The sequence below is a fragment of the Poecilia mexicana genome, unplaced genomic scaffold (genome assembly GCF_051168715.1).
Source record: "Poecilia mexicana isolate PSO_F unplaced genomic scaffold, ASM5116871v1 scaffold_7, whole genome shotgun sequence".
Classification (NCBI taxonomy): Eukaryota; Metazoa; Chordata; class Actinopteri; order Cyprinodontiformes; family Poeciliidae; genus Poecilia; species Poecilia mexicana.
In genome coordinates, this window is record NW_028263376.1 from 13542376 (window position 1) to 13551822 (window position 9447).

General features: G+C 42.2%; 1 protein-coding gene across 1 annotated transcript; it reads left to right on the forward strand.

Moving 5' to 3' along the window:
* The first annotated feature begins 1566 nt into the window (after positions 1-1566).
* Positions 1567-7756, forward strand: sox18 (SRY-box transcription factor 18). Its single transcript, XM_015001514.2, has 2 exons — positions 1567-2357; positions 3879-7756. The coding sequence occupies exons 1-2, from the start codon at positions 1958-1960 to the stop codon at positions 5225-5227; spliced, it is 1749 nt and encodes a 582-aa protein (XP_014857000.2). The 5' UTR covers positions 1567-1957; the 3' UTR covers positions 5228-7756.
* The last annotated feature ends 1691 nt before the right edge of the window (positions 7757-9447 follow it).

The window sequence follows — 9447 nt, forward strand, 5'->3', positions numbered from 1 at the left end:
AAAAATATGTTAATGTGGCAGAATGTGAATTATTCTAATCTCCAGTTACGCCTGATGATACAAGTGGCACAACTAGTCATTAGGTTTAGGGGGCATTTACTTTTTCACATTGTCAAGCTGTTTTCATAAAAATAAAAAAATGCTTCATTTTGCAAGTACTCAAATTCTCTTAATATAAAATGTGTTTGATTTGAAACGTAAAGAAGAATGAGTCTGTAAGGTTGCAAGAACATTTCAGTGTAAATGTTCATTTTTACTCTTCATGTTGGATGAGGACTGAAAATATGCAGCTTACAGGAAATGAGACAAGAATGAAAAACACAAAGAGAAGCCAAAGGTTTGATACTGAAGTTGTCACACCTAAACAGTTACAGTAACTCTCAGCATAGATCCTTATGGTACACACACACACACACACACACACACACGCACACACACACACACACAATGACAGTGAGCCTGAGACAACAGTGGTACGTGGGAGTAGTTCCTGGTTGGTCGAGCAGGAGGTTCTGAGACGCCACAGGAGCCTCCCATGGAGCTGGGCGTGGGGAGGGAAGTGTGTGTGCGTGTGTCTGTGTGTGTAGAGGTTATTATATTGTTCGTTTTATGAAGCTCAACAAAGATAATGGTTGAAAATTAGTCTTCCTTTTCAAATTTCTGTTTTAAAGAGAAAATCATAATTTCAGCCCAGAGTTAGTTTTTTTCTGTGAAACATTCAATAATTTCATTAATAACAAAATGCTTTGCAGAATGACAATCTGCAGCAACTTACCTGTGATGACAGTTAAAGGTGCGTTAATGGAAGCAGAGGATCCGGCGGGAGAACAGAACGTCCCAGCCGTCATGGCTGCCATGCCCCCCACCACTTCCAGGTCCCAGTTTTCCCAGTGAGTTGTTGTTAATCTCAGCCACTAATCATTCTGGTCGGGACTGCGGCTGGCTGTGTGACCACTGTCCTACCCTCAAATACACACACAGACACACACACACACAGAGAGAGACATGTTCAAACACAAGAAACACACATCAGGCAGATTCACATGCCATTACTAAAAGTGTCTTTGTGTTTTTGTCTGTCATTTGTTGGTGAGGTTAATTATAAATGTGACATCTGCTTGTTTTATGCTACACATTAGAGGATGTGTGTGTGTGTGTGTGTGTGTGTGGGGGTGTGTGTGTGTGTGTGTGTGTGTGTGTGTGTGTGAGATGCTCCAGTCTCAGTTGGGCAAAAACAATGGAACCTCTCTGATTACATCTCCCTGAACAGGCGGACAGGGTGTGTGTGTGTGTGTGTGTGTGCGCGTGGGGGTGTGTGTGTGCGTGTGTGTGTGTGTGTGTGTGTGTGTGTGTGTGTGTGTAGTTCCAAGGGGGAGGAAAGGGTGGCCGTTAAGAAGGAAAAAGAGGGAGGCAAAGTTCTGAACTCCCCTTTGCTCTCTCTCAGACAGACTCACTTCTTTCCCTCGCAGCCGCCTGGCATCTCATTGGTTAAGGCCCCAGCTATATATTTATCTGATTGGTCAGGGCGGGGTATATATACACAGCGTGGGTCGGTTAAATCTGGCCACAAGTTTCAAAACTTTCAAACAAGGTGGAGAGACGGAGAGACGGATAGTCGGACGGCTTCGCTGACTGAGTGAAATCAACTGCTGAACCGCAAAATCCAAACAAGAGCTGTTGTCTTTTTGGGAAAGAAAAAAAAAGGAAGTGGACAAAAGAGGCAGAGTCTCTGGATTTTTTTTCTTCAGAGGGAATATCCTGCACCACAACTTTTGTTTTCTCCTTTCTCTCTTCTTTCCCCTCTCCTCTCAGATCTCGATGCTTTATTTTGGGATTTGTGCACCAAATCCGTCAGATTCCTCATTTGATCCTTCGGTCGTTTTCCATCTGAAACATTCAGAGTTTTCCAGCCAACATAAAGCCGAGATTTTCTGGACAGAACGTTAACCTGAGTGGGATGAATTTAACTGAGCCCAACCTGCCTAGAGAGGCCTCCCTGCATCCCAGTCAAATGCCCTTTGGAGGCCGCTGGACGTCGGAGACCCCGAGTCCCGCCTCCGACCCCGAGATGGATTTTGAAGAGAGCCTGTCAGCAGACTGCAGTTCTCCGGACGCCCCTGCAGAACCGAGGAGAGGCGAGCCCAGGATGGCTCTGACGGTGGGCTCCAGGGGACAGAGCCCCGACCTGACCCCGGGAGGGGGCCCGCTGGCCGGGGCGGGCGATGGGAAGGCCTCAGGGGCCGAGCAGAGGATCCGCAGGCCCATGAACGCCTTCATGGTTTGGGCTAAAGATGAGAGGAAGCGGCTGGCCCTGCAGAACCCGGACCTGCACAACGCCGTGCTCAGCAAGATGCTGGGTAAGACGAGCAGCAGCCTCAGCTTTTAACAAGCAAAGCAGTTATCATGTAATTCATGGCTAAGTTTACACATTTAACCTTTTTCTGTGTGTTTGATCTTAAAAGGATTGTATGAAAAATATTAAAGGTTAAGAGTTTAGACAAGCAAAAAATCTTACAAATGAATTAATCAGACATTTATTGGCCTTCACCAGCTTTTGGTTTCCTTCAAGATCTGATGAAGTGACACAAATAAACCACATAAAACAGAAAAATGTGCTACCGAAACAGAAAATTAAAGAATAACAAGATTATCTCTATTAATGCATCAAAGCATATCCAAACTTAATCTTCAACTTTTATTGATCTGAAGCAAAATGTGTGAAAGCCTTTATTTTAAATGATGCATTTACAGGATGAACATTGATGGAGTTCTTAGTTTGGATGCATTTCATTTTAATGGAAGCAAAATAAAGTTTGATTTTTAGACTTTGGCCTGGTCTGGGCATAATCAGCCAATTGAACAGTGAATTTGTAGTACATATCACAGCTTTTTAAAGGTATTTACATTAAATGCAATATTTTGTGCATCTCACTTTTTGTATTTCTAAGCTAAAAATGTGAGCTGAAAATGAAAAATGCAACAATCTTCAGAAAATATTGGCAAACCATTTAGAAACCACCGTTACTGTACTGATTATAACTCTGCATACTGAAAAGTTAACTGTCATTAATGAGTGATAAAAAATAATATTTGTTTTAATAAATACTTTTTAATTACAAGCAACAACAATAATCTTATACAATAAAACTGTTTATGTAAAAGAACTGCTGATGTCACTGTGTTAGATATACTAACTAATATTCTTTAGTCTTTATTTTATTTTAAATTTGTCTGGTTGTAAGCTGAGCTTCAGATTAAAACGTGGGAGCTGCTCATGCAGACCCACTGTGCAGCTGGAGTTCATCTGCAGCTTGAAATGTTCAGAGTCACTCAAATCCAAACCGCAGGTTTCTGGGAAAAAAAGTTTGTTTTGCAGATCTGGAAGCAGCCAGCATTTACAACCACAAGACAAACTGTAAATATGTACACTTAATGCAGAGCATAAATACATCGAGCTCAGCCCTGAGGGCAAAACTTTCTTAATTAGAGACAAAAAAACATGAGGGTGCGTTCCATCTAAACAAGCTGGGAATTTGTAGAAACTGAAAAGCTAAAAGATGTCAAGATAAAGAGATTTATGGAGGTCTGAATGTGGTTTAAAGGTGGTTGGGGGGCCAACCATCCTGCTTTCAGAGTCTTTGTTTACACTAGAAGTACAGTATTCGATATATTTTCATTGGCCATATGTAAATAGCTGTTAAAAAGATGTCCATGAATTAAAATGATTGTAGGTTTAGGTGTAAAAGGATATTCAGGTTTCAGGACATGAGGGTGAAATGTGATTAGGATTTACAAGATCAGTTAGATTAAAGGCAATAAATAACTTTGTCCTTTAATGAAAAGCATAATCGTTTCCGCTCTTTGTCCACATCTCCCAGGTCAGTCCTGGAAGGCCCTCAGTGCCACAGACAAGCGGCCGTTTGTGGAGGAAGCCGAGCGTCTCCGTGTGCAACACCTCCAGGATCACCCAAACTATAAGTACCGACCTCGACGCAAAAAGACCACCAAGAAACTGAAGCGAGTGGAACCCGGGCTCCTGCTGCACAGCCTGGCACAAGGTGGGGCCCCGGCTCTCGGTTTGGGCCCCGGCGTCGGCCCTTTGGCTGCTGATGGTGTATCTGGTGCTGCTGCTTACGGCCACCCGGCCACCCACACTCCCCACCACCATCACCCCCACCAGCTGCTGCCGTCTCTGGGCCACTTCCGGGACCTTCCGGCGCACGGCGACCTGGAGAGCTACGGCCTGCCCACCCCGGAGATGTCGCCGCTGGACCTCCTGGAAGACGGAGCCGGAGAGTCCGTGTTCTTCCCCCAACACATGCAAGACGAGGCGGGGATGGGAGGCTGGAGCGGTTACCACCGCCTTCACCATCACAACCCACATTACAGCCAGCAGCACTACAACAACAGCCACAGCCACCACAACGCCATCGGCGTCAGCGCCAGCTTAAACATCGGGATGAACGCAAGTCTCAGTCCAAGCAGGACTTCCAGACTGGACTCTAGAATAAGTTCTGCTGAATCAAATATGACATCAAGCATTAGCTCAGTTAGCGCCAAGCTACCTCCTCCTCATGCTTTCAGTCATCAGGTCCCCTTAAGGACTCCTGTGAAATGTCCTCCACCTCTAGCTGATTCCTCGTCTCCCGTTTCCTATCCTCGCCCATCCTTCAGCATCCCTGAGCCGGTCAAATGCCAACAAACGCCTCTGAGCACAGCGCCTGTCGGGTATCTGAACCAAATGTATGGAGGCACTGCGTCCAGTGCTGCGCACTTCACTCCCTCTCATCTGGGACAGCTTTCCCCTCCACCTGAAACCTCTTCCTCTTCCTGCTCGTCCTCCTGCATCCTCCCTGCATCCTCCTTCGGTCGCTCTGCACACGCAGACCAGTCCAGCCTGGAGGCCGGCGGCCACATGGGCTCTTCCTCTGCTGAGTTCTGGTCTGAGGTGGACAGGCATGAATTTGACCAGTATGTCAACATGGGACGGAGTCGAGACGAGCCCTACGGACTTGTTGGAGGGTGTGGAGGAGGGTCAAAGGTCCTGGGTGGGTGTAATGCCATCGGAGGCAGTGGCAGCAACAGCATCATTAGCACTATTATTAACAGGGACGTCGGCAGTATTATGAGCGGCGCTGGTGGCTGTGATGATGGGAGCAGCCCTCTGATATCTGCTCTCTCTGACGCCAGCAGTGCCGTTTATTACAGCGCCTGTATAACTGGATAAATACAGAATCTCATCTCACAGCTTTCAATGCATCTGCAAAGAAAATTCAACATCAGAACTTTATTGAAGTCAGTGTCAAGTTATCTTCTCTAAAACTGCTTGAGTTTGTTTTTAAATGTGAAACAAATGTTGAACTTTACTCTGGGCCCTTTGCCAGACAGTTTATTTAGATCTTGGATTATTAATTATATAATTTGCATTGTAAAACGATCAGACAAGAAAAACAAACCATGACATGTTGCTGAAATATCTAATCAAACACTAAAAGACTTCATATTTCCAACAAATATCTTACTTTTTTTCTTTCTCTCATGTTTTTGTCAGATTCATTTTGGGTAATCAACAAATCTGATCAGTCAGTGGTGCTACACATTGGAACTAGACTCACTAATGATCAAAATCTGCTGCTCTCTCCATGTCATTGTGCTTTGCATCAATATGTACTTTAGAAATTACAATAATAGCTAAAAAATAAACATCCACTGACAAAAACAGCGTAACATCCAGAAGCAATGGCTTCATTTGAGCAATAACAAGTCACCTGTAAGGGCGTTAAGTATTGTTACCTGAAGTAGAAAGATAAAGTCCCAAACGGCATTCGGAGCGTCCAACAGTCCGTTAAAACATCTCCGTGCTGTAAGCTGATACTAATTGTTTTACGACAGATTCTACAAAATCCAAAATATTTCCAGTTATCTGTAACTTTAAATCTAAATGTCAGAAACTTTCAGGATGATCCATGAAAGGGAATGAAGATGAACTGAGTGGGTCGGGGGCCGCTAACCCAGAACAGACCGCTGATGTCTCCCACAAACTGTTTTACAAGTCAGGGTGGGTTTTCTTTCTCCATGTAATACATCCCGTTCCCTTCCTCAGCTCAGTTCATCCGAGGGTCTTGTGTCAAATGGCAAATATAATATTTTGTGATTTAAAACATGTCTTTGTCTACCGGCAAGCAGATCCTCTGATGATGATTTCAAGACTTGCTTTATCTTACCACAAATCCTCTGATTTACCAAACGGATCGCTTGTTGAAACAAAACAGTTTATCCACGTTAAGTCTGCAGATGATAGAAGCTCAGGTTCTGAAATACTTCTGGAACTCATCAGAGAAAATATCTTCAACAAAAAGTCATTGTCGCTTTCTCTAACTTTGAACTCTTGCAACCGGATACAGGCATACGTTAAGATTTTTTATGATTGTTGTATTTTTCTTTTGGAAACTATAGGTTTCATGTAGTCATACTGTGTATATTGATTCAGTGCTTTTTGTGAAAGAGAGATTTAGACTATGAAATGTTCTCTTTGCACTGCATTTAATGTATTAGCTGTATAGAAGGTATAATACTTTTTCAAGATGAAATATCTATTGTTTGAAATATGTTTTTGTACAGAAACGATCTTATTTTTCTGAAAGGAAGTTTTTGGAATGATATTTACTAGCTTTCTTGCTGGAAGTAAGACCAACACGTTGTTTTTATATTTGTGTATCTTATGGTGCTAGCTAGCCTAGCTTGGCTAAAGGATGAAAACGGGAGAAACAGCTGCACACACCTGTCATAAAATCCTAAAGTTTACCCTTCAATATTTACTCCTCCAAATACCAACAAAGTATTATTGTTGCAATTTGTTTTTTTTTTTTGTTTTTTTAGATAAATCAGGTTTTCCAAAAGTGCCACTATTTAGCGAGGCTAACGATTAGCAACACTTTCATACAAAGGAAAAACACGAACTTTTTTTAGCAGGTTTTGGCTTAAATGTAATTGAATAACTTTACAATTATTGGCACCACTTTAAAGAAAAGGTTAAAATATATTTGTTGATTAAGTATGAAGCCGCGTTAGCATTCTCCCTGTCCTGTAGCAGCTTTGTGAACAGAGAAAGAAAAACAAGAAGCCTCTTGAAAGATGGCGCCTGCATCTGTTCTGCATTAGTCTCGACGACACTGCTTGTTTCTTGTTTCTTGATGTACATGAAACAGTGGAACAAAATCAAGTATCTCTTACGGAGCCACCAGTTACATTTGCCATGCCATTTCTGAGGTTTAAGACTTCTTTCAACTTTTCCTCAGCGAGATACTTACTGAGAAGCAGGAGTTCAAGTGAACTAGTAAAAATAAGTTTCTACATCTGCATTTGACATTCTTCTCTGTTGACACCAAACACTCTTTTTTTCCGTTTTAATTTACTGTGACACAAAAAGACTTCAGAGAGAGACAGGCGTTTTTTGGAATCGTGCAATAACTTTGGGCCTTTTGGTAATAATTATCTAAGAGAATAAAGAAAACACCCAGGATTTTGGGATTAAATCAAAGGACATTTTTCTCAGCAGTCATATAACAAATTAAAACCAGTATTTTCCCAGAAGTGTCACTGGGATGCTTCTAAATCTGCATGACAGGGATAATTTTTAGATTTTCTACAAAGAAAAAAGGTTTTGTTTATGTGTTTGAAAAGGGTGTGTTGGCTGTAAATGGATCTGTTCTGTTGTATACAATAATTGTACCAAATAAACACCTTTAAGAATTTACTTTAGTTTCTGCCTCTCTGTAGTAATAAAACAAAAACCTTTTTATTTTTTTATATTTTAGTCAAGTTCAACTAAAAGCATGATGGTCATCAAGAGGAGATAAAAGGATTAATTTTATTGCAGATGAATGTGTAAGTCTGAAGTGTGTGTTCTGTCAGTAGAGGACATAAAACGCCAGGCTGAGGTCTGCGTTGAATAAAACACCAGCAGAAACATCTGAAGCTGCGGCGAAAAGCATCCGACACATTGAACCTATCAGATTTATGCAGTCATAATCATAATCTTCTTAAAAACAATGACTAGAAAAGCGTCAGAAAATGTTCTTGTTGATTTTTTTGTGGATATTCAGATAAAAAAATATTTTCCCATGAATAAAGCGTTCAAAATGTTTATAAGGCAATACGCGTCTAACTTTCCCTTTATCTTCTTTCTGACCTTATTTTGTTTACTTTACGTTTCTAAATCCATTTCATTAAATCTCCGTTGGGGCAGAACAAGGTTTGGACATGTCAAGCGGTCTGTAAAAGATGACCAAACATCGTGTGGTTGGGACTTCAGGCATGTTTTCCTACAGTGACTCGTGTGCTTTCAGCTCTTGGTGTGTGTGTGTGTGTGTGTGTGTGTGTGTTAGCCAGTGTGTTGCTTAGGTAGCTGACAGGAATGTTAGCAACCAGGAGGAAACTCATGTGGAAGTTTGGGATGTTCGGAAAGGGTGTGTGTCCCTCTTTCTGTGTGGAAAGTGAAAAGGGGAAGAGGTGTATATTTTTGTGAGAACACCTCACCCGGCTGCTTGTTGCTCTGACTGGAAAAGAAAACAAGGCAAGATTCCCGCTCCTGCAGTTGGAAATTAGAAAACGTGAGATTCTGCCGCAGGCGTTTGAAATTCCCGTTCTCCAAGTCGATAGGCTGCGAGATTTAGATGTTGCTTTGCTGCAGCTCATGTTTCATTAGCAGATCTCTCCAGATTGGATTACATGATGAAGAGGTAATTCCAAACTTTGACTGTGGAGCAGTCAGATCAGAGTCTTTCAGGGCCAACATTTGGAAAAATCCAACTGAAGCTAAAGTCTCTTATGTGTTCATTTATTTGAAGCTTTCTTCAGTAAACTCACTTACATAAACAACAGCATTGTTGTTCATGTCTCATGATGCTTTTCAAGAAGTTGAAACTTCAGTTTCGATGAATGGACCTCGCAGATCCAGGTGAAAGCTAACTACCTTAGCTTAGCTGTAAAGCACTGAAAGTTCACAGACAGGACAAAAACACAACCGTTTCCTCAAAGCCCCAAATCTGATCCCTCCATAGTTAGAATACACCTTCAGTGTCTCCTTTCCTGAAGTTTAGGACCATTGCTAACGGTAAGCACCTCTACCCCTTTGCACCAGCAGATTGCAACATTTGGTTGCTTTCCCACCGCACAGTCAAACGATCGAACCCTTTGAAAAACCTGTTCCCCTCCTGGCCTATGGGGGCGCTGCACCAAGAACCACTGAAGGAAACATTTACACCTCTGAAGACACTGAACGCAACTTCCTTATTCACCAACAGAAATGGTGGCGTCAGAATTCAGTGTTGAGGATTTCTCTTTTGTCTTTGGAAAAAAAAACAAAAAACGAGCCAGTTCTCGTAGCGCTAGCACCTGATGTGCGTTTGTTTTGTGGTATTTACCCAGAATGCCATGTGTCTGTTT